Here is a 23,926-nt window from a genome sequence, read left to right as displayed (position 1 = left end):
ATTCCTCCAAGGTCACAGCCCAGTATTGTTTTATGTCTTCATGATTGCTAGAATGTTCCATTGCAGTTGACATATATATTACATGTAATTCTCCTTTTTGGGAGGATGAACATTGCTTGGCAGTTTATTCCTGAACAGTAACTATATACAGTATGTTAAATACTGTAGTATTTAATAAATGAAATAAATTTCTGGTAATTATTAAGATAGTTGTAGTTCATTAAAACCCCCAAAATACCACCGTGTTGAGAGACCAAGGCAAGTCTGGCCTGCAGTCTGACTGACTCGGTTTTCACGGGCGTTTGTCTTGTCCTGGGTCAGGAATCACAAGAGAAACCCTCAGCAAGAGCAAACCTACAGCCCACTGGCTTTTGTATTGCCGAGAATCACTTGCAGACGCTTTTAACCTCACTAAACAGCATTACTACTCCTTTTAGTGTAGAAACTGCCATGCAAGGTTAGATTTTGCTACACAGGCCAATCTTTCTTATCCGCACTACAAGTGGGTGGGGTAGCTACTTGAAATCGTGACTCATATATTCTCGTGTGGTTTTAATTACTATTGGAAGAATCAAACCATCAGACAGCAATGCAGAGACAAGACCAAAACCTGACTGCAAAGCTGCAGACAGGCTGGTCATCTTCGGCTGCCTGCAGGAGTGCTGCCTTGATGGAACAGGCTTTGCACCACAGATAAGCACCCCATGCTGCAAGTAATCTTGAAAGAAAAGGTGCAGATGAGGAAAAATGTGAGGGACAGCCCCCCCAGAGCACATAATCCCTCTCAATCTCTGTAAATATCTAGGTGCTTTTACACTGTCAAATGAGCAGGTGTGAACCGCGAAAGAACTACCATTAAGGAAATCTATTCTTTCCAAAGGAAGCTCCTCTTCAATTTTAAACTCAGCCTAAGTGCAGTTTAAGTGACAGGCAAATGCTCCTCTGTTTAAATTTCTTCAGCAGTTCATTGAATTCTGTCCTATTTCTATACCTTTGTACATTTAATGAAAAAAAGCTTTTTTGTGTGTGTGTGTTGTCGGCTACAAAAATCTATTCTGGGTTTGTTTCTGCTGTATCCCTTTTGCTGTTCTTTATATCTACAAGGAAACTTCACAATTTTAGCTAAAAGGTTGTTTTATCTTTGGTAATTTGGTGGTTTTAATTTTCTTGTGACCACTTTAAAGGTATCTCTATATATATATATATCTTTTTTGCCTCTATTTCTTCCTTCTTTTTAGAAAAGTAAAAGGTAAATCTGCAAGGAGGAACTTCCTAGTGATTTTAGACCTCAAATTGATCTTCAGGACTTGGCAGAGAAAACCTCTCAGATGCTGACATTTCCAAATTTCAGTTAAGACACAGAGTCCACACACCACTTCTAAAATCCTTACTGCTGAAGATGTAATTTACATCTAATTTGCCAGGCTCAACTGAGTTCACCCTTAACATTAGGAAGTTGCATGTTTGCTCCAGCAAGAAATCTTAACACCAGAAGCAGAAACAATTGTTAACAATTAAGTAAAAAGAACATGTAGCTAGAAAAGTGTTCTTATCTAGCTAGACACAATTGACTTTGCTACTGTTACCTGAGGGAACAAATGACCCACGTTCTGCTTGGTAAATGCACCTACTTAAGACCTGATGTTTAATGTCTTAATATCTCACCTCCTCCCCAGGATCCAAAGCTTCTCCCAGCAGTTTCTCTGAGAAGCTTGCTATTCCTTGGCCAAAATGCAGTTCTTTCCATTTTCTCTCATCCTTTTTTTCTTCCTAACCTGCTGTTCCATATAAACTCAGCAGCTGAGGCTTTGAGTTTTCTTTAAGTCAACAATCTTTTTCTATTTATTAGCTTAAAGAACGTTACGACATTCTGTAGAGCACAAAAATCACCAGCCATACAGAAGCTGTGTCAGGTCTCATTGAGAAACTGCAGGTGAACAGCACAGATGACAGATAACACCCTCACCTTTGACTGAGGAACTCACACATGCTGCCACAACACAGGCACTCCTACAAATCCCTTTACTTTTCCAGCATGAAGACTTGCCCTGGTTTCTAGCTTATTTTTAATGAGAGATTAAGGCCAACATTCTGGTTTTGTCAGCTACACACCACCTTGTAGTGCTGTTTACACTGTCCTGGCACTCAACATGGTATTGGAAGACGTTCCTCATCTCAGGAAGTGAAGATGCACCAAAATCCACTTCTAAAGATAAAACGTGTTTCCAGTTACAGGAGCAGTAACTATCTTTTGCATAAAAAATTTAGCTACTCTTAGAACTTCCTATTGCCATTTAAACATTGAACTTTTGATCAGGTTTGTTCAAAGCGTTTCTTGAAAGGAGTCCAGTGTCTCATACTCTCAAACTTTCATTCTCCAAGAAGTAAGGTTTGATGAGTTCATGGGGAATAATATATTAACGCATGGGATAAAGTTCGCAGTCACAGTTCCTCTGCCTTGAAATCGTGATAAATGAGTATTACTGTCCTGGGAAAGTATATCCTAAATACCTGACGCTAATGCACTCTTTCCAGTCCCAATATGTGGCATTTCTCTACCTGCCTGCAGTCCTTCTAAAGCACTGTTTACTTCACTGAATAGAGTACTTTGGTTTTTTAAAGGATCTGGCAGAACAGCTGGTTACAGCTCTAAGGATGTGTGCCTGAGGAGAGAAAGCTAGAGCTATGTTCTGCAGGAAACAGTATTTTTAATTAAAAAAGAAAAGCGAGGAGGTGGGTAAGGGGAAGGATCCTGTAGATAAATTAGTTTTCCAAATGGTTTGCAGGGCATTGGTGCATGGTTTGGGGAAGAGAAGGGTTTTTTATTCCTTGATTCTGTATTTGGCAGGAAGCAACTCCGTAAAACCGTAGGAGGGAAGACAAGTTAAAAAAAAGCACACTTGAATTCAGAGAGCCTCATTAAATAGAAAACCAGTAACACCAGCCACATTGTTGGTGCAGCGGATCCTTGTGATGCAGCAGCAGTTCTAGTAAAAGCTACGCAGGCACCATCCTACCTGCAGCTGTATAATTTCCCAACACAGCAATGGAAGTTGTGGCAGCAGTTTCCATGAAAGCACCATGAGGGTTCAACAAGACATCTGGTTGGACCACAAGAAACTAAGACACCAGGAGGATACAGTGAGGGAGCAACCCATGGTAAATGAGGATACTATCAGGGGAAAAAAAAAATAAAAATAAAAATAAAAATAAAAATAAAAATAAAAATAAAAAGAAAAAGAAAAAGAAAAAGAAAAAGAAAAGCCCAAACTTGCTAGAAGTATCTCAATGCGACTGGCACAGGCATGAGCTGGCTACCAGTGTGGCTCCTATCTCAGTGTAGGTCCCAGTGCTCACCTTGAGCAAAGCAGAAGACAAACTGCCATCCCGTGCCACCTAAGCCTGAGAAAGGAAAATTATTGATACAAGCAGAATATGTTTTCCCACACATCCCCATCCTAGGGCAAGAGCCTCAAGTATTCAGCCTTTGAAACAGATAACAAACTCCCTGGAGACAGACGCAGATGATCATGAGGGCCGCTCTGCCTTCTGATGGAACCTGCTGTGGGGCCTCCAGCCCTGAGGAATCTGTACAGGTGGAACAGCAGCTCCCATCAGGTCCAGGAGAGCAGCGGGCACTGGTCTGTGGTGGCACAGGACAGAGCTCTGGCTCTAAAACAGCGAACACCAACAGCCCAGAAGGAAGGGAGCGTGCTGGAGGTTTGTTTCCCAGACAGAGGAGCCATCCCAAGGCAGAGCAGGAGGATCCCACCTGCACCCGGGCAGAGGCCTCTGATGGCTTTCTGGGCTATTTCAGTCATTTTCTGTATTTGAAACAAAGTCAGGTCAAGAAACTTCCACAACCTGATGTGGCTGTACCACCTGTAGATCTGTTCATCCTGGATTTCACCAATGAAATAAAATGCAGCTTCAAATTCACTTCAAAATTACTCTCTTTTTGCAGTTGTTATGTTTTTTTTTTAAAAAAAAAAACTATTAATGTGCCTATTTCAAGAGGTATTTTTCATTATTAAATGTTCTTCAGATAACATACAAAAGGAAGGAATCTGTATTCTTTGTTGGACTATTTTAGCATGGTCATATTCTTAGAGAAAATAATTGGCAAAACATGTCAAATCACGTTGTTGTTGTTGTTGTTATTATTATTATTATTATTATGTGCTCCACTGACAAGTGCAGTACATTATACTACATACAAACAATACCTGAGACAGAGATAAATGCCAGAGAAAAAAACAGGTAGCAGAACAGAAAAACAATGATAAAAAAATACAGGTCTAACTCCTCTTGAAACTGTTTGTGATGGCACAGGCCTGGAACTCTTCTGGTGTATTCAAAACTAAATTATTTGAGAACTTAAGATCTGGTGGAGTTGGTTTGTTTCTCGGGAGTCTTTCCTGAGTGCTTCTAGTATCTCAGACCAAACGCAATGATGACATATTCCAGTAACTGCTGTGCTTGGCTCTGCTGCCAAGTCCTTTTCTGATTTAGTTCAGATACTTAGATACAGAGCAAACTGTCTTTGCTAAAGTCACTTTAAATTCAAAGATCCAGAACTACTGTTTGTCTAGTTGCATGAAGAAATGTTGAGGTTCATAAAAAAGAAGATGCATGCTCCAAGATACTCAGAGGTTAGATAACATATAAATATGAGGGTTTATTCGTCTAATTAAACTCTCAGAAGAGAGACGAAGAGGGGATATATAAACAAACCAGTAAATATCTATGAAAACCTTAGCTGTGAAAGGCTGCTTCTACTATCAAAGTCCATAATCTCAGAACAAATGGTTACCTGAAACTATTTCCAATAACTAATTCTGTTTTTCTCGGTAACCCTGTCATGGGTCACAAGAGTTATTCCTATCCAGCTTATTTTTTCCTACTTAAAAAGTGTACTAAAACTCTGACGAAGATGAGCTTCCAGGTGTATCCACACTACAACCAAGCTAATTTAAAGTACTTAATTAATTTCCTTGTGGAGTACCTCTCCTGCAGTAATTACTGCTGAATACATAACTAGGGGACTGAAAGACAGAATAGAGTTTTAGGTTGGATACTTAAATGCACAGCTTATCTTCAGCCCTTTCCATGCATATGTCCAAGTTATTACCTGTGAACAAAAATAGTTGTACTCTTGTTCTACTTGTTTCAATGTCTGGTCTCCCACCTGGTAATTGAAAACCAGCATTCAGCAGAGCTACAGGAGAAGCCATGATTTCCACGTACAACTTTTTTTTGATGAGCAATAAATTGCTCTTTTGCTAAGGAAAGGACCCTTTCTACCATTACAAGGTTTGATGATGTACACTATACAGAAACTTTGATGAGAACTAGAATATTCCTAGCGAGATTCGCAGTTCTGGAGCTCAGCAGTACTCATGCAGTTTGAATCCAGGAATACATCGCCTCTTATGTGCACCATCCGATAGCTGTATGAGGTTCTTAACAGGAGAACGAGTGGGATTTCCAAATAATTTTATTATGACACTGAAAGTAAAAAGTTATTTGAGGAACACTTCTACTGAGCTTGCTAGTCATACTAGAACATGCCAAGTTTCCAGATAAATCAAGTCCCTTTGACTACAAAGCTCAAAAAGCCTTTTAAGCTACAAAAGGAGACGGTCTATATTTTGCAGATCAGTTCATTCATTCCACTGACTCCCTCCTACAAGCATATCCTGGAATGTCCTCCATTTCCAGTTAGTGAAATCATAACTTTCAGTAACACCATGCAAGCGTCACAGATCTTCTCCGGAGTCTAGGTGAAAGTAAGCAGTCAAGTCAAAAGGCTTAATACGCAATGAGAGGAAAACATCAAGCACTGTGACGAACGCAGTTTGGAAAGTGGAGTAATGCACTGCACAGAATGGTCTGCTATAATTATCTGAAGTAATATACATACCTAAATTACGTTTGCTTTGTATAACATGAGTACGTTTTTAAAAAGAGAACAAAAGCTATCCCACCCAGTATTTCTGAAGCTAGGGGGAGGGGGGGCAAAAAAAAAGACAGCATCTTCTCTGCTCCAATGAAGCTGGAGAATACAATGCACATGGAGGTGTTCAGAGCTTCCTGAAAACCTAGCAGCGCCTTGGTGGCACACCTCCATCTGGAAATACCAGCCATCAGTCAAAGTAGGTGGTGACAGCCCAAAGCATTTGCACTGTTTGCAGGCAGCTCCTGCTCATGAAGGGAGTCTTGCTGCTGCTCACACCCGGCCTTCCTCACGTTGTCCCCTATCGAGAGGACAACTCATCCTTACTCATCCACAACCGCTCCCTCCAACCGGTGCCCTACAGACCAGGCATGGCCGCAGAACGAGCTGCCTTTCCTCAGCGGCCAGGCTGGCAGCCAGAGCACCTCCTGTCCCGCAGGAGCAGGCTGGGCTCAACCCTTCATGGAGCAACCTAGTCAAACCCTGATCTTCTCGGCTGATCCAGCAGCACTTCATGCGGCCTGTATTGATGCCATAGACTGTGTTCACAGTCACCCTTGCAGCCTGGAAAGAGTAGGTTTCCCCCAGAACCGAACTCTTGGTTATGTTTAGGATTAAAGGCTGTTTTTATCTCAGGACTGAACTACAGCCGCTCAATTCAAGCGGCCTCGGATCACCACCTCTGAGCAGGCCCGCGGCCCGGCAGCCATCCCACGCCGCCCTGAGCAGACGAGCTCTGCACAGCCCCATCAACACCCGCTGCCGGCGGCGGGGCAGCCCCGATCCGGCCGAGGGCTCCCGCCGCCCCGGCAGCACGAAGCGGCCCGGGCCGAGTCGTCCCGTGCGCCCCTCCCGCCTCAGCGGGGCCGCCCCGCGCCCCAGGGCGGGCGGGACCCCGCGGGGCCGCTCCGCTGGCGCCAACGGTCGCGCTCGGGCGGCCGCGAGGAGGCGGGGGGAGGCGGCTCGGCCGCCATTGCCCCGCGAGGCTGCGCCGGCGGGCGGGGGCGCCCCGCGCGGCTCGGGGCGGCCGGAAGGGCGGCGAGCGGCCCGCGGGCTCTTTAAGGCGGCGGCGGCTGCAGCGTGCACATCGCCAAGGCAACCGGGGGCGGGCGCCGGCGGGCGCGGCGTGCGGGCGCCGACGGCCGCGCTGACGTCGCGGGGGAAGCTGAGCAATAACAACAGCGACGCGACGCGGGGCGGTGCGGCGGCGTCCGCGCTGCGCCTGCGCGGCCTGCGGGCCTGCTTCTATTTATGTGGGGGGGCGCCAAGATGGCGGGGGTGGAGGCAGCGAGGAGAACGTAGGGGGCAGCTCCGACCGGGCGGCGGAGGGGGGGGAGGGGAGAGGGAGGAGGAGCCGGTGGGAGGGAGCGCGGAGAGCGGTGTCACCGAGCGCGTGAGGCGGGGGCCGGCGAGCGGCGGCGGGGGGCGGGGGGGCGGCGGAGGATGGCGGAGCCGCGCCGGGTGCCGTTCATTAGCCTGTCACCCGTGAGGCGCCGCGAGGGCGAGAGCCCGGCGCTGGAGCGGGAGCCGGGCGACCGCGAGCCGGAGCCGCTGCCGCCGGGCCGCGAGGCGCCGCTGTTGGCGCCGCCGTTGGCGCCGCCGGAGCCGCCGCACGAGCTCTCCCGGCCGGAGCCGCCGCCGCCGCCCCGCGAGAGCGCCGCCCGCCTGGAGCCGCCCCGCGAGCCCGGCCGGCCCGAGCAGCCGCAGCGGGAGCCCCCCCGGCCCGAGCCGCCGCCGCTGCCGCCGCCGCAGCTACCGCCGCCGCCGCCGCGCCAGGGCAGCCGGCAGGAGCCGTCGCCGCCGCAGGAGGCGCTCCCGCTCCGCCAGACGGTCCGCCTGGAGGTGGTGCTGAAGGACCCCACCGAGGAGGGCTGCGTGGAGTTCAGCTACCCGGAGCTGCTGCTGTGCGGGGACTCGCGGGTACGGGACCTCCCCTTCCCTTTCCCCCTCCCCTCCCGCCGGGCCGGGCTCCGCCGCGCTCCCTTCTCCCCGCCCAGGGCCCGGCAGGCGGCTGCCCGCGCCCCCGGCCTGGCCGATAACGTTATCGGTCGCCGCGTCCTGCTCGGGGGTGGTCCCGGGGCGGCGCCCTGTAGGGAAGTCCGGCGGCCTCGCCGTCTGTCCGGGCTCCTCCTGGCCCTGGGGCTGCACCCGGGCCCGTGGGGGAAAGGGAGGCTTCGCACTGGTCCCCGAGCTGGCCCAGGGCTCCCGGGGGGCTTTTCCCTGGCGTTTGCTGCGAGCCGGGCCGGGGGAGCGCCGGTGTCTTGTCCCCTTCTCACCCAGCTCCCCTTGCCTGCCTGGGGAGCTGTAGCGTTGCATCCTCCCTTCTGGGAGCTTTAATGGGCAGCTGAACGAAACTGTTGCCGTGCCGGTCTGTTTTCGAGATTGTCTGCAGGCTGTGTGCAGGTACAATTATTAGGTCGGCTCTGCCACAAATCTTGAGAAGCAGGGAAGTGAACATTAGCAGACTTGGAGATGAGTTTCTGCAGTCTTGGGGGGACAGGGAGAGTTAAAGTTGTTGAAACTGGAACCTCACCTTAACTGTTAAGAAGTTAATTCAAGAAAAAAAAGTGCTTTTCCTATTTCTCCTAACCAGAAAATATTTGAGACTGCTTTAATTTTGAAGGGGAAAAGTTTGTGCAGACAGCTTGAAGAAGCAAAAAGCATTAGCCAATCAACAGGACCCAAGTTCAAGTAGGAAGGAGAGACACGTGTCCTTAAGCTGGTTGTACTTAAGCCACTCATTCCTACTTGAAGATACCAGTGAAGCTGTGCTTGATTTAAATATTTGTGGCGTCTCTTAATTCTAGTACACAGTTTTAGAGAAAGTTTACATCTTATGGGAAAGGGCAGGGGGAATGGAAGTAACTTAGAAGGTTGTGATAGCTTTGGTGATAAGAGCAAATGTCAGATATCACTAGTGATACCACCATTGGATTTTTACATCCAGCACTCAAGAATAGTTAAAACTTCTGTATTACAAACAAAAGTGTTTCTAGGTGATGATGATGCTGGAACTGTATACTCTTTATTCTGTAGTAGGAGGGATGTACACACTGGGTTGTGTTCAAATGTGGAAGACAGAAGAAGTCAATGACCGTGACTTTAATCCCTCTGAGATCTGATGCAAGCTAAAAGGTTCCTTCTGTTCATCCTGTCTTACAGCTGTTGTGGGCAAACAGTGGCAGTTGTGATTCCTCTGAATTGATGTAGCATAAGCATGCTGCCCTGTGAAGTGCCACCTTTCTGAGCGGTTCCTGTATGAAGACGAAAATCATGTTAGTGTTAGAAGTGGTTCAGTATGTGGAGGTTGACCTTTCCCTTTGGCAGTTCCCAGTTCCATAAATACCCTTTTTCTGTAGGCTGGTAATTTGTTAATCATATAATTGGGGGAAAAGGGCTTTTTTCTGTAGTTCTGATGCAAATTCCATTACTCCTGCTGAGGAGCATTGTTTTAGGGCATTTTGGGTACAATATATATCAGAGATTCGTTTTAAGGTAGAAATAGTGACAGGATTGCTTTATAAGAAATTGTGTATGTTTTTCAGCTCTCTGTAGAGTCCAGACTGAAATGAATGGATCATAACGGCCTGTCTATTGCTGGACTGTGTGGAACAATCAGATGATTATGTAAAATAGTGTCATAAAATGTGAACCGTTTAAAGTGATTCTGGCCTTTTATTCTTGTTTAAAAACTGATGTATACTTGGCCTGTCAGTTTAACTTACTGTATAAGCTGGAAAAGCTACTCTGGTATGGTAGGAAGGACTTAAAATCTTGTATCAATCAGCGTAAAAAGAGAGCGGAAATTCATTTTATCCAGCAATAAAATTAGTGCATGCTGGTTCCTTCATAGTTAAAGCAAATAAAGGTGGAGAGTTTGCACAGTGCAGGAGGCTTAGGGTGACAGGAGTCTGTCTTTTACCCTGGTTGTTCTTGGACCAACAAATTGTGTAACTTGTTCAAAGTCCTAAAATAGAAAAAATTTGTGAAAGGATAACTTATCTGGCTTGTGAAGTAGAATAGTGATGGTGATTTATACCAGCAGTTAATGCAGCAGAGAGAACTACCTCACTAAAATGAAGCTTGACTAAGAAATCTTCACTCTCTACCAGTTTTCTGCAGAATCTGAGATTTGCTCTTTCCAAGTAGGTAGTAACTAGTTGGCAGTTCATGCTGTGGTTTTAAGTGTAGTTTCAGATTTCCACATTTTTTGTTGTTTTAGTAATGATTCAGTTTAAAATAAACAGTTCATCTAAACTTAGTTGTGCAAACTGCTTTTGTAGTGTGAAGATTGATTAGGTTTTCTGAAAGCTATTGTTGACTCCTTATCCCTTACAAGAAGTTGCTTGACTTCCTTATGGCTGTTCCCATTAAAGTTCAACAAAATCAGGAGCTTGTCTTTCCATCTTGTTGCTTGGAACTGGAGCAAACAAGAACGGTTCTCCAGGGGCAGGCTGTTCCAATAGGGCAAGGGCTGGAGCACAGGAGTAACTGTGCTTTAATTTTGTGCTTTAACATTGCTTTCATAGGTCTCTTAATAAAACAGTAGAGAGTCCCAAGACTTATTTGACACGATGAGTGTGACTTCAGCTTTTTTTTAATTGTGAATTAGTGTTCCTAGCTTCAATTAGAAGCTAGTGGAAATGTTTGTTAGAACCTTCTGCTGTCCTTGTTCTGCTCTTTTGCCTTGATAAAGAGAACATCCTTTGATAGGGTTGTTGGTAGAGTTCATCTTTTGGTTTGAACTATCTATGTAAAGTTTTTGAATGTGAGTAATAAGTTAGTGGTTGAAGAGTTTATTTGCCTCTTAAAAACTGGCAGAAGTGAAAGTGTGTTCTCTTTTCTGGTGGCGCAATTGAAGCAGGTGAGCCAGGAACCCAAGCGGGTTCCTGTCAAACAGGCCGTAGAGGCGCCGAAGTAGTAATGTCTTAAAGTTACTGCAAAGTCTGCGAGCCATCCATCAGAGCCCCCAGAAACCATCACAACTAGAACTTGCTTGAATTTGAGATGCCAGTAGTGCTTAACTGATCAAAGTGGTGGTCAGCTGGGGCTTTGAGAGTTTGGTGGAGAAAGGCAAGTTAAGTACTAAATTTTACTTGACCTGTGGCCTTGACCTTCTGTAATTTCACAATGAAAAACAAGAACCATGTTTGCCTAGCAGAAGATGTGGAATAGATTTGCCCAGCTAAAGTAGAGAAAACAATGTTGCATTATTGAGCTGTATTTTATATTAAATTATGCTTCAGGAAATAGGAAGGTTATGTTTCAGGATTAACTATAACCTCTACTAGTTTTTTTCTTTAAGTATTCTCGCGTAAATGTAAAATATTTGTGTGATGGTTGCAGTTTTGCTCAACTTACTTTCCTCATTACATTGGTCTTGATACTATTGAGCTAATTCATCATGATTTGGTCACCATTTATTCGATACATTGTCTGTTCATACTGTGGAGGAAGGATCTTGCATTTCTGAATTTAGTGTTGATTTTTGTTCTGTTGTAGTCTAATGAATCTTTGTTCTGTATGATATTGTATTCATTAATGAGTGGTCCACGTGCAGTGAAGTTAGTTACCATCTATGAAGTTCCCTAAAATGGAACTCCATTCCACCATATTTTACCATCCTAGTGCCTTCCCCCCCACTTCCAACAGTTGCTGTCTATTATGTGAACTCTAATTTGAAGAAGGCAGCCCTGTTTTTCTACTATACCTTACTTAAAAAAAAAAAAAAGGGCTGTTTGTACACCTTTGATTTTGTCCAAGTGAAAATCTCTTTCTCAAAAAAGAAAAAAAAAAAGTGGGATTTCCTGCTCATTAGTACAGCTGGAAGATTAAATATGGTGTCCTGTGGCTGCTGTAGTGGTAATCTTGTGGAATTCGTGCTATGAGTACTGAAATTACCTGAATAAAAAAAATAACAGCTCAAGAGTTAAAGGAGTTATGTTACTAGTTATGGTTGTAATCTTCTGTGCTTTTTAATCTTCTGGTTTCTTCCCTGCACATTAGCGTACCAGGTACATCTTGTCTGATCTAGAAGGATCATGGCACCAGTAAGAGGCATTGATGCAAGCAGAAGTGAAAAGCCATTGTCTATCCAGATAATTCTTTCTCTTTGAACCTCAAATGGCAATAGTTCTCAATTGTTTATTGACATTTAGTAGGTTTTTATTAGGTGTACTCTGTGCGTTTCTTATGGAATGAACATTAATTTTTGCATTTTTCAGAAGAAGCTGGTTCACTCTGAAGATCCATTTAATGATGAACAACGTGAGCGTCATGAAGTAGAAATGCTAGCCAAGAAGTTCGAGGCAAAATACGTGAGTTATTGTACCTGTATTAAAACATACAAATACTTAATAGTGATACTGTGGAGATGTTAACATCAGAGTGGTTTGTTTTTTTCTTTCCTGAATAGGGTTGCTGTTGTGGGTTCATACGACTTCTGTACAATTCAGACCTGACCGTCTCATTATATTTCATTTAAGCAGCTTGAACTTGCTACAAGCTTATTGGACAAGTCTGCTAAATAGATTTGTCCATAGGATGTTAATAGCTTGTGAAGCTATTCTTGGAAAAGCTTCCTATATAAATACAACTCAGTAATAGATGTAGGTCGATATTAATGATAAATACTGTGCTGGAGGAAAGAATTTTTATGTAATGCTGTTGTGTGCTATTGAACAGCTCTTCTGTTTGGGCTAAATAGTGATGAATCTGGATGAATTTCTGACTAGTTTGGAATGCTTCCATAGGAAGTTATTGTTGAATAATAAGTCATTGCTTGATGAGTTTATCTTATAGCTGCCAGCTGCCTAAAGATACTCTGCTGACTCCTGAAAGTGTAGCATGAATAACTTGAACAACCCTAGGTAATAACATAGAGAGGCTTTTACTAGTAAATGAAGGGAGAAATCAGAAAATGTTGACTAAAACCACACCCAAACAGGTCTTTAAGAATATATGGGTAGGGTTGGGTGATTAATTCCAAGCTGGCAAGCAAAACTCATCATCATGCTTAGGCATGTTGATATTCTGGATTACTAATAGAGTACCTCGATAATAAAGAAGGGAAACAAGAACAGTCATTTTTATCTTTTGCTGTTAACATATACCAATCTTTCTTGTCTGATATATTTGTTTTCTGGCAAAGGCAGATTTCTCTGCCTGGTCTGTATATTCTGTGGAAGTAATTACTATTTCAGGACGTGGTAGTTGTGATACATAACAAAAGAAACCCTTAAACTGAAAATAATAATCTTTTGGAGGGATTGACAGAACCCAATATGTCCAGTGAATTGAGAAGGCAGTTCCAGAACATTGTCTGCCTTTCATTTGAATGATAAATTAGTTTTTGAACGTGTGAGAATAATGTTTCAACTGTACTTTTCTAGAAAACTCATTTCCATAATACAAGTTAAGGATTTTATAATGTCCTGAAACAAGTTGCTTAACTACAGCAGATTAAAGTCAGTGTAGAGCATGTATGTAGGAGGGAGTGGTGGTGGAAGCAATCTTAATTTTACATATACATTTATGTGTACATCAAAGCTAAATATGTACATTTATGGGCAAAAACATGGGGTTATTAGACTTACAAAGACTTGAGTTCGATGCTCACTCATAAGAAGGGGCAAATAGATAATTTTAACTATTTGAAAGCAGTAGGTAGCAAAAACTACCATTTACAGCAGTTTAGATACACAGTGTACCTGGATCTTGATTACTATTTGCACTTCCAATTTCTTGCCTTTCTCTCATACTCTGCCATACCTCATGCCCTTCAGCCCCACAAAATCCCTGGAAGGGGAATGTCTTCTGTATAAAAAACAACTTAAATAGGTTAGGACCACTAAGCACAGAAGTTGGCAAGGGATTAACAGTTATTGTGTTGGATAGTCCCTGTCCTTTCTTCCCATATGAGAACCATCAGTCTCCACTTAACCTCCACGCTCAGAAGAATTTCATTTCTCTACACTGACCCAGTACAGTTGCTGATGCTCTGACAACATCCAACCATCTCCCGATTCTTGTAGTGAGGCATTCACTGCTTGGCTTAAACTAGAACAGGGATCCCATGAAGGAGAGAGCCATTCTCTTCTCTACTCTTTTACAGTGCTTTGGTGTAAAAGTAATCACTGGTTGAATGAGAAAGAAGTTAAGGGATTTTTAGATTTGCAGGAAGTACTGTATCCTACTTAAAGTAATTAGGTATTACTTACCTATATCCATTTAAAATTGAGTAAAACAGCCTTTTAATCATAGCGTATGTGGCAGTACTTATGAAAAATTTGATGTGCAGAGAACAGTCTTCCTTGAAGACTTTTTACTACTTTTCAGATAAAGTTCTGTACTCGTAATCAGCGTAGTACAGTACTGGATATATCCTGCAGGTACTAAGAAAAAGCTGATGAATAAATATATTTTCATAAAACAAGATGCATAAAGTTAATGTACCATTTGTTTACTTGATTATTCATAACGGTTTTGCAATTTGTGAATATTTTAAACACCAGCATAAAAATCTGTTCCTATGGTTCCCATTTTCATTCTTCTGATTACTTTTATTCTCTAGACAAAATCAACCACTCCATGCTGGAAAAATGTTATATTGACTCTTAAATGATATTGTACATAATGTAATATTTTTTTCATTGGGTCAAAACAAAGGTCCATCTAATGAATGGTAGCATAGTCCTCTGACACTAGTGACGTCTCATACTTGAAAGTATAAGAGAATATGTGTGCATTGTTACTACTTCACTGCCTGTCTAGCAATATGTGGCTTGATGTCTCCCAAAGCCAAAGGTTATGTGTTTAACTGCACTTTGTATAGGCTTGTACCATAAGTTTGCCAGATCATTTTGATTTCACTGAATTTCACATTGTGTTCCATGGCACTGAGTGTCATGATGATGATGTCATATGAAAACATGCTTTCTGTTTAAACCTGATGAGTTCACCTGGTGATCCATAGTTTCTCTATTGTTAGAAACAATGAAATATTTCCTGTTCTTCCATACGATGCATCTGATTCTGATGCTATTGTCAAAATTCAGCCCCTTTTCGTTCTCCAGCTGAAGTGCCTTAACATTTTGTTATTGTACAGAAGTAGTGGGTTTTACCTTTAAATGTCCTTGTTGGCTTACTGTTCCCTTTTTTGTTCTATTTTTTTTTTTAAATGAAAGTATATTAATGGTAGGATGCCCTGATTTATCAGTGATATAACGATGCCTTCTGGTTTTGTTCTCTGTTCCTTTTTTGTATGTCCCAATTCTTTTCTTTTTTGACCACTCTTCATTGTTGAGCAAACTGTCATAGAATTGTGTGTAACAACTCCAGTGCTTCATGAGCAGCCTAAAAAATTGGGAGCACACTGTATTTTTACGTATTTGGGTTATACTTCCTTTGCATGGATTACCTTTTATTGATACTGAATTCAATTAATTGATTTTATCATACTAAGTTGACGTGAGCAGCATGAAGTAGCTCTTGCATTTCAAAGGATTTTATCTTAATATGTTTTTCTCCAGTCATGTTATATGAATGCTGTAAGTTCTTGAAAACTTGTAGACACCGTATCTGTAAGCACCAGATCAGTATTGTTCTCTTTGACTTAGGCTTTATTTTTCTGTAGAGAAGCAATGTGTCTTGTATGAGGAAACACTTTACTGAATGCTAGGCTATCAGTATTTCCCTTTGTAACAACTCTGTAACATACTGAAAAAGATTACACTTTCTAAAGTATCTCAGTCTTTCTGTCACAGTCCTGCCTCTATGTTTTAAAATATAGAACAGCAAAGCATCTCTAAATAGGAAACATTAGGAAGATCTCAGTCTTGCAGAAACCAGGTGTTTGGTGAACACCTTTCAGGGATGTTTCTGTTGAGGCTGCAGCAAAGCGTGGCTGCCAGAACTCATTCCTGTGCGAAACTTTTTATTAGTCATCTAGACCATCTTCAAGGAAGCATCCAAGAAAGCAAAACTATGAATTCCCTGAATGACTGTCCCTCCAGTGCCTTATGTTTTGTAGACTTCAGTACGTTGATTCCCTGTTTCTCATATGATATATCATTTGCTTTGTTTTCAGGGTGGAAAGCCCCACAAACATCGGAAGGATCGCCTGCAGGATCTAATTGATATAGGCTATGGTTATGATGAAACAGACCCTTTCATTGATAATTCTGAAGCGGTAAGTAAGCCTCATCAAAGCAACAACAAGAAATAAGACAATGCTTTAGTTTCTTTTCTTTTTTATATAAAGAAGAAAGGTAAGGGAAAATACTTTGAGCCTATGTATAAGTGGTGTGGATCCAAAGGGCATAATACTTTGGGAATCCAATGAATTTGTATTTGTAGTCTCATTCAGGTATCATTACACACTGCAAGATTTAAGAAGCTATTCCTGTATCACATAATTTTCCAGCTTTAGAAATTCAGCTGTTTTCATTTGTGCACTTCATTTACTGTAGACTGAAATTAGACTATCTCTGTTTAGTTTTTTTGTACTAGCTGTCTGGATTATTAGTAGATTACTAGTGTTAGATTTCCTGCATTAGATCAGGGTGCTATTCTGCTCTTAAAAACCAGTTAGAGTAGGATGGTTATTCTAAACATTCATTGAATACTTCTGAAAAAACAGAAGATAAACCAGCTTGGTTAAACAGCAGAATATTACAGCATTTTTGTCTGAATATTTTTCAGAAATTAAAACAGATATTGAGATAAAAGGAAAAGGCATTAGGTGCAGGCAGTATCAGGAATATCAGGAGGTATATAAGAGGACACTTGAAGATATCTTAGAGGTGATATATGAAACTCTGAAAATGAGGAAGAAACTTGGAAGAGAGAGTGGATGATACAAAAGCTTCGATACCTCCTATAATTTTCACTTATTAGATGTAAAGAAGTAGTAGGTGTACTGTTCAGTCATAAAAACAGAACAACAAAAACCACCTGACACTTCAGTCGGTCTTCAGTTTCCTCCAGGATTGAATGACACTGGACAAAGCAGTAATGGTCTCCTGCTCTGAAGAGGAGGGAGCTAGAAGTCTGAGTGGGAAAGAGGATGAAAATAAGTTGTGGGAAAAGAGTAAGAAAAGCACAGTAGTGAAGTGCATTGCTTGGCGTACATTATGTCACACCTCTCTTGGAATGTGGTAGTAGATCTGGGAAATGACAGACTCTGTAAAGAGCTTCTGTGAACACCAAAGTTTGTAGCATATAGATGTTGCAATGTATTGCTCTTAACAACTGTGTGAGGTGCACAGGAGATGTGCTGCAGAACTGTTATTACCTTCTTGAGCAAAAGAAGTTGAGCTGTGAACTACAGTGGTTAGCAGGCTGAGCTCATCTGTCTGTATTGGTAGTTTTGAAATAGGTCTGAAGGTAAGTGAACAAGTTGTGTGAAAAGTGAGTTTGCTGTAGGTGCTTATTGCAGCTTGTACAAATTTGTGCTTTTCTTGGTCTAGATAAAAATTTTAATTGAACTTGCCAATATTAAAATGTCTTATCTTTATCCTTCAACTTCTGTTTGTGCTGCTGGAACACTGTTGTGGCCTGAGCCTTGGTATGTCCTTTCTGAAGGTCAGTTTCTGACTTTCAGCTCTGTAAGAACTGATGTGCTTCGGTCCTGCTGAGAAACTGCTTGAACCTTTAGGCTTATCTGGTTTCTCACTGTTGCTGAAGTTAACAGTCCTCAGTTTTGAAATTTCTTGATACAGGACCTAAGTTGTATCTTGGTTTTTGTGGATTTATTGTGACGTATCACAGATCTGATACATGATGTGGATAACTTTTGCTATGCGTAGTACAGGTCTCTATCGAAGACGTACATGAGACTAGCAGGGTTGGATGCTCACTGGGATATTAGTACTTCTCATACTGTGCCTCCTTCCACTGCTGTTCTTGTTACCAGCAGCAGACCCAGTAGATTTGCAGGAGCGTTTACTTTTGATGTCTCTGGCCAGACTCCTTGCAAGAACACACAAAAAGCAGTTGTCAGAGGACCAGATGGTTGCATCATGTGGAAGTTACTGGGGAGAATGGTGTATTCTCTAAAGACTGATCTCCTGAACAAATCAGTATGCCTTGTGGCTGCATTACAAATACAAACTAGTGAGAGGCTATCTCTGTTTTGCTTTTATTCCCATTTCTATCTAGAAAAGAAGAACGCTGTGTGCTAGCTGCAGTCTTAAGTTGCTGTTGCAGAGCTTAAGGATCCTTTAATGTAGGAGTTAAGTTAAACAAAACCTCTCATTCCATCTAAGATGCAAATGGGAAGTGTTGAGAAGGAAAATCTACATGTCTGGCTTGTTCATCTTCTGTGTGGCCAGCTACTAAATCACTGTGTACCCTGAGAATTGTCAGAGGCAGGCCCAGCCTGGACTTGCTACCTTTTGGAAGATTTACTTTTTTACACATAAAAAGCTATAATATCCTGGGCACAAACACTTGAAAAATGGGCATGAGTGCCTCTTGAATTGCTCCAGGATTGGTTACCTGTTGTCTCCCTCTGTATCCCAGGAAAAAATAATGGAAATATTCTTTAGAATTTTAGTCCTTGTTCTTGTCACAGATGTGAAAGAAATACTGAGCTGTTTGGCACTGAAACAGATTTAGTTCATAGCTTTAGAGATACTTTCCTTCTAAAAACAGATTTTGAGATAATGCCATCAAATATCATTCATGTTTTTAGCAGGCATTGTAATGGAGTTAAGAAATTCTGCTTCCTTTGGCTCCTTTTCTAATTAAGTAATTTTGTATATATAACAGATGCATATGTAGCAGAACATTTGGGTCGTCCAATGATCCAGGAAGGCAATAGTTCTGTGTGTTTTGTTGAGGGTAGAGATCAGGATCAAGTGCAGGGAATCTGCTAATGGCATGATTCTCACATTCAGTTCCTACCTCCCATCTTCCTTCAGACTTGTCTCCTCTTACATGACTAAATATATAGTTACAGATTGCTGTTTGCTTTGAATGTATCTGGTATATATGCTGTTCAGTTTATCTGTTTCCTTGTAAAATGTTTAGCTGGTCCTATTTGGAAGAAGTGGCTTTTCCTTTCCGAATGCAATTACAGGCAAGTGGGAAATCCATGCTTCAGTCTGTACAGCAGATATTTTTGGTTTGGGCATTTTGACTGTAGTCCAGGGGTGTCAAACTCATTTTAACCGGGGACCACGTCAGCCTCATGGTTGCCTTCAAAGACCTGAATGTAATTTTAGGACTGTATGTGAAGTAGTTACAGTCTTAAAATTACATTTGGCCTTTTGAAGGCAATCATGAGGCTGATGTGGCCCCCAGTGAAAATGAGTTTGACACCCTTGGTGTAGTCAGTGGGTCATGAACTCTTCATTCCAGAACAAGTGTAAATCAAGACCATCTTACCATTGTTTCTGAGCGCTATGTAGCAGGTAGTCTAATGACAGGTTGTAATCTTTGCTTATCTTAATGGGCTTCTGGTAGTAATATACAAAACGTTCATAACCTGCAAAGAAAGCTGTCCCTCCCCAGTGTTTCCACTGCTTTGATGTTGGAATCAGGTTTTGCTGTGAACTGCCCAGAACTACATTCTTTGTGGAATGGTATTCCTGCAGATTTCGGCTTGCCTTCTGTTTTTCTTGCGTGCACACATGTGCATATCAGTCTGATTTGGCTGGACTACTTGCTCTTGTGATGACCTCTGAATATTTGGTTCGTTGAATACCTTCCAGACAATGTAAGCTTTATGTAGATACAGATTCCAGGGGAATACAGTGTTTTCTGAGCTTTCTGCTAGGTAATATAGGACCAGGATCTGAATTAATATACGATGCTTTGTGAAAAAGTATGCCATTTTCTCTAATTCAGAGGTCATAAGACTTGCACATCCAAACCAAAGATGAGCTAGCACCTTCCCCCACGTTGGTTAGATGAACACAGAGGAAGAACCAGTGAGGAAGAGGAAGAACAGTGCAAGCTGTCTTTTGAGGCAGCGATACCAAGTAGCCACACTGACAGGAACTGAAGCAAAACGTGAATGTCAAGAGCAATGGAAAGCATGCGGATCAGTACTTTGGACGTCCAGGGCTATATGTCAATATTTAACCCGGTTGTCTATATTCATGGTTTTACAGCAGCCTTCTAGGCACTGGTGTGAGAGTCTTGTGCTGCTGTGTAGGGATAACCAGCCTACCAATGGTTTTTCATACATGGAGAGTTTCTCCAAAACTGGTACTTCAGCTTAAAGGAAAAACTTGTTTTTCTTTAGCTGCATCTTGCCTTTGGAGCTCAGACCCTCTTAAAAGACCATCTTTCAAGAATTTTATCTTCATTTTTAGTAATTCCGAACACACTGGTAAGAGTTGCACTTTTTCTGTCTGGGTTCCCTAGAATACTTGTAATTTTAAGGGCTTAGTCTTTGCAAAAACTCCCATGTTGTGAGATTCAGTTTTCATGCATTTTCAGGATAAATTTGGTTTGCTTCATCTTGTAATCTCCAGGCTTATTAAAGATGTGATAGATTTAATAACCTCTCCCACTGACTTCCCCTTTAGAGTTCCTGTGATTGTGATCTAAAACTTTAAGCAGATGTATTGCCAGTAAGAGCATCTTTCTCAATACTCTCAAATATTAGAGATGCTTTTTCCCAGTGAGAATGGTATTTGTTTGGGGAATGGCAGGGCTCAGTGTGCTGATGGTAATTTTTACCTTTTTTGTGGGGTTGTTTTAGGCCAACTTAATGTTCTCTCATCCTTTCTACTCAAAGGAGCTTGTTTTATGCATAGCTATGGAGATCAGTGATGTTGTTGAGAAAGATAAATGTCTCTTTAAAAGAAACAAAACAAAGCCATTGAGTTGCCAGTGTTAGAGGCATACACAGAAAAATGCTACATAGGATCCATTATTAAACATACTTTCATGTTGGACAGTGAGAGAAATTTAACATTGCTGCATTTTTTTATGTGGTAAAAGCTGCCTTTGTAGATTTCTATCACAAACCTCATGCACACCAAATACATGAGAGTGCATTAAAGCTTTTTTTTTTTTTTTGAGATTGACTTACTAGCTGTTTCATTGGCTGTGGATTTGTGTGTTTATATCACTGGTCTGTCTTCCTTTTTCATTGTTACTTTGCTTAGTCTTGGGAGTTTCTGTGGTTGGGGAATGGTGCTCACTTAGCTGAGTGCACCATGTCACCTTTAATAAAAGATGTCTTGTGTGCTTCCCAGGTGTCTTCAGAGTAGATCTGCTGGTTGGCACCTGACATGCCATATGCATTTGAGTGAATACAAGGGCAAATTTCAATTAGGAGATTCTTTCTTTGCTTTTTATCTTTCCTCACCTCGTTGTCCCCAACCCCGTGATAGATAAAGGTGTAGATAAAGAGGATACTGTTCGGCTTAATATCATATCCTTTTTTTAGGAAGCAATAAGTAATTTCTTAAATTTTTTTTTTTAATCCCATGTTCTGATCTAGGTTTCAACCAGGTGGTTTAGGACTACTTGTGTATTTAATGACCTCATTGGGAAAACTAGGAAACTGAAAACTCAGCATCTGCATAGGTACTCGAAAAAAACTTGAGACTTATCTGGCCTTTGTAGTACCATTGTTTAAATTGGTGTTTATCAAGAACATAAGAGATTCATGGCTTCCACACTTGTGGACCATCTCTAATACTTTTACTTGTGTGTTTTCCAGGGCTTCCTTTGCTGTTCCGCAGTGGTGTCTTTTTTGTGTTTCCTGTCACTTGTTCTTTGCTTGTTATGATAATGGTCCCAGCTCTGACTGTGCTTTCTCTTTCAAACTTGGCAACTACTGTATTCTTCTGTTTTGATGCTGTACTGCCCCAGCCTCAGTAATTCAGTTTGTACCCTGTCAGCTGAAAAGGGAAATGCTTGCTCTATTAGGCACTGTGGATAATAATTTATTTTATTTCCTTTTCATCTTTCTTGTATGTAATGAAGCTGGTTCTGAGAGCTATGGAAAAAGAGATTTCTCTGAAATTCTTACCCAGCCTCCACTCTAAAGTTTACTTTGCATCTCCTACTTTGCATGATTGTCCTTGTCTCTTAAGATGAGTGACAAGTCTGCAGCTAAGCCACTTTGCTTTCATTTTGTCCAATTAATAGATTCTTCTTTCTTGCACTAATCTTTCATATGATCTGAGAGTATTTTGTAGGTCCTGTCACCACTACTTTTTTCCCTTTCTGTACTGTTTGTTAAGCCTTCCATTCCAGGAAGATAAAAGGTGATGACTCATGGAAATTTCTAACTACTTATTCAGATCAAATCCACATAGATGTCCAGTTGAGACTCTTTCATCAGCTTCCTTGTTGGAGTACACATTTTCCTCTTCCAGTTAGCTCCTCTTCATGTCTTAATGCTTTTGTTAGCCCAGACTTTTTGGTTCTTAAACCATTTTATATTCAGTATATTTTGCATAGTGTGCAGAGGGAAGTGCAGTAAGCTGTTAGCTGACATTCCACTTTGCACTGTGTGTGTTCCCTTCATGTGGGTGACTTCACGTCTTCAGATAATGTTGTGCCAGTTAAAACTGCCTGCTAACTTATTCAGCCTGTTCAATTCTGTTTTTAACGGATACGAAGTAGAAAGGCTGCTGGTTCGAACTTCAAAATAACAAACATGCTGTTTCCTTCTCATGTATCTTACTTAATTCTTAATCATTTGGCTGTGCTTTGTTTATTCCTTGCAGCTGTAACTCAAAATCAACTTTTTTCTCTGTCAGAGGTGAATACCTCTGAGGTGTGTCAAAATCCTCCCCTTTCAGAAGAAGGGGAGAAATTGATTCTTAGTCATTGCCCTGTTATTATGTCTTTCTGGTACTTTTGTAACAGTTTCTAGGTTCTGTAAATGCTTCTTCCTCATCTTTGTTGGCAGGTATGTGTCTCAGGCATTCTGGTTTTATGGTTCAAGGCAGAATATAGCTTTCAGAATTGTGGTTTTTGCTTATTAAATTCGCCATCTTAGAATTTTCAGTATTTGTAAACCAAGACTGGTAGTTCAAATTTGAAGTAGTTCAGAATGACATTGTCCTTCTGTGTAGGGACAACAGCATTGTCTGGGCAACCCTCCCTCAGTTCTGTTGCAAACATTTCATGACTTGTTTTGTTGATATTCATGCATAGAGCTAGAATGAATCTGTTCATCCTCCCAGCCTTCTTGAGAGTTTGCTGCTAACAAGATATTTCCTAGAGGTTAACAGTTTTCTGGTAATACTTGGGGAGAATGTCATTCTGAGGGGGCTGCTGGTCACAAAATAATATAACTAATATTGTCTTCCTCTATACTTAATATTGACCATGTTTCCTGTGTCTTTGGATTTCAATTTTTTTTATGATACGGCTTTGTTATTCTAACTTGGAAATTTCTTCATAAAGACTAAGTTCATTTCAAAGTAAAGTATGTATAAGAGTTTGAAAAATTTGTGGTTTTAAAACTATCTAAATAGAGTGAGAATATATCTGACTTTACTGAAAGTCAGTCCTAGCATTGTGGTAGTTGTATAAGAGGCGATGTGATATTCAACACCTAAAATTGCAAATAAACTAACAGATACTGTGGCTAAGTTTGTCATGTGTGGGATAGCATTTTTAACAAAAGATAGTTTCACATAACTTCATAAAAGTAGGTTTTTGAGCAGGGCGCTGTGGTTAGTTGATACTAAATGTAGTGTGTGTTGGAACATCTGCAAGTGTCAAGTGCACTGCAGAGATTGGTATTAATGAAAACTGTGGCGGTCATAATAAAAGCATATAATCTGAGAAGTCTTTTTATCCCTAATGTACAGAACTATCTCTACTATCTTCAGTCCTGTTTCCTGGATAAAACATCCAATTCTGTAAAAATTCTTATATAGATTAAACTTCTTCCACTGCAACATAATGATGGTTCAGACTGTCATCTTTTTCAAAAATATGGAAGAAATAGGTTCTGGAAATAACTATAGCTATCACTTACAGATACAG

The 23,926-nt window shown here is 41.6% G+C and overlaps 2 protein-coding genes across 5 annotated transcripts in view; both read left to right on the top strand.

Moving 5' to 3' along the window:
• ATF7IP (activating transcription factor 7 interacting protein) overlaps positions 1–23,926 on the top strand; it is a 367,200-nt gene that overhangs the window by 273,310 nt on the left and 69,964 nt on the right. The gene's annotated exons all lie outside the window — the stretch shown is intronic.
• Positions 7,312–23,926, top strand: part of UBN2 (ubinuclein 2) — a 48,753-nt gene continuing 32,138 nt past the window's right edge. For 3 of the 4 annotated variants that reach the window (XM_080362934.1, XM_080362933.1, XM_080362931.1), the window contains exons 1-3: positions 7,312–7,876; positions 12,181–12,273; positions 16,044–16,145. In XM_080362934.1, coding sequence (XP_080219060.1) covers positions 7,400–7,876; positions 12,181–12,273; positions 16,044–16,145 — 672 coding nt within the window. In that variant the 5' untranslated portion in view covers positions 7,312–7,399. The remainder of the gene's footprint in view (positions 7,877–12,180; positions 12,274–16,043; positions 16,146–23,926) is intronic. The other variant, XM_080362932.1, reaches the window with a different exon arrangement.

This window comes from Nesoenas mayeri (genome assembly GCF_963082525.1).
Source record: "Nesoenas mayeri genome assembly, chromosome: 1".
NCBI lineage: Eukaryota > Metazoa > Chordata > Aves > Columbiformes > Columbidae > Nesoenas > Nesoenas mayeri.
Note: the sequence above shows the minus strand (reverse complement) of the source record. Positions and strands in the feature narration are given on the sequence as shown.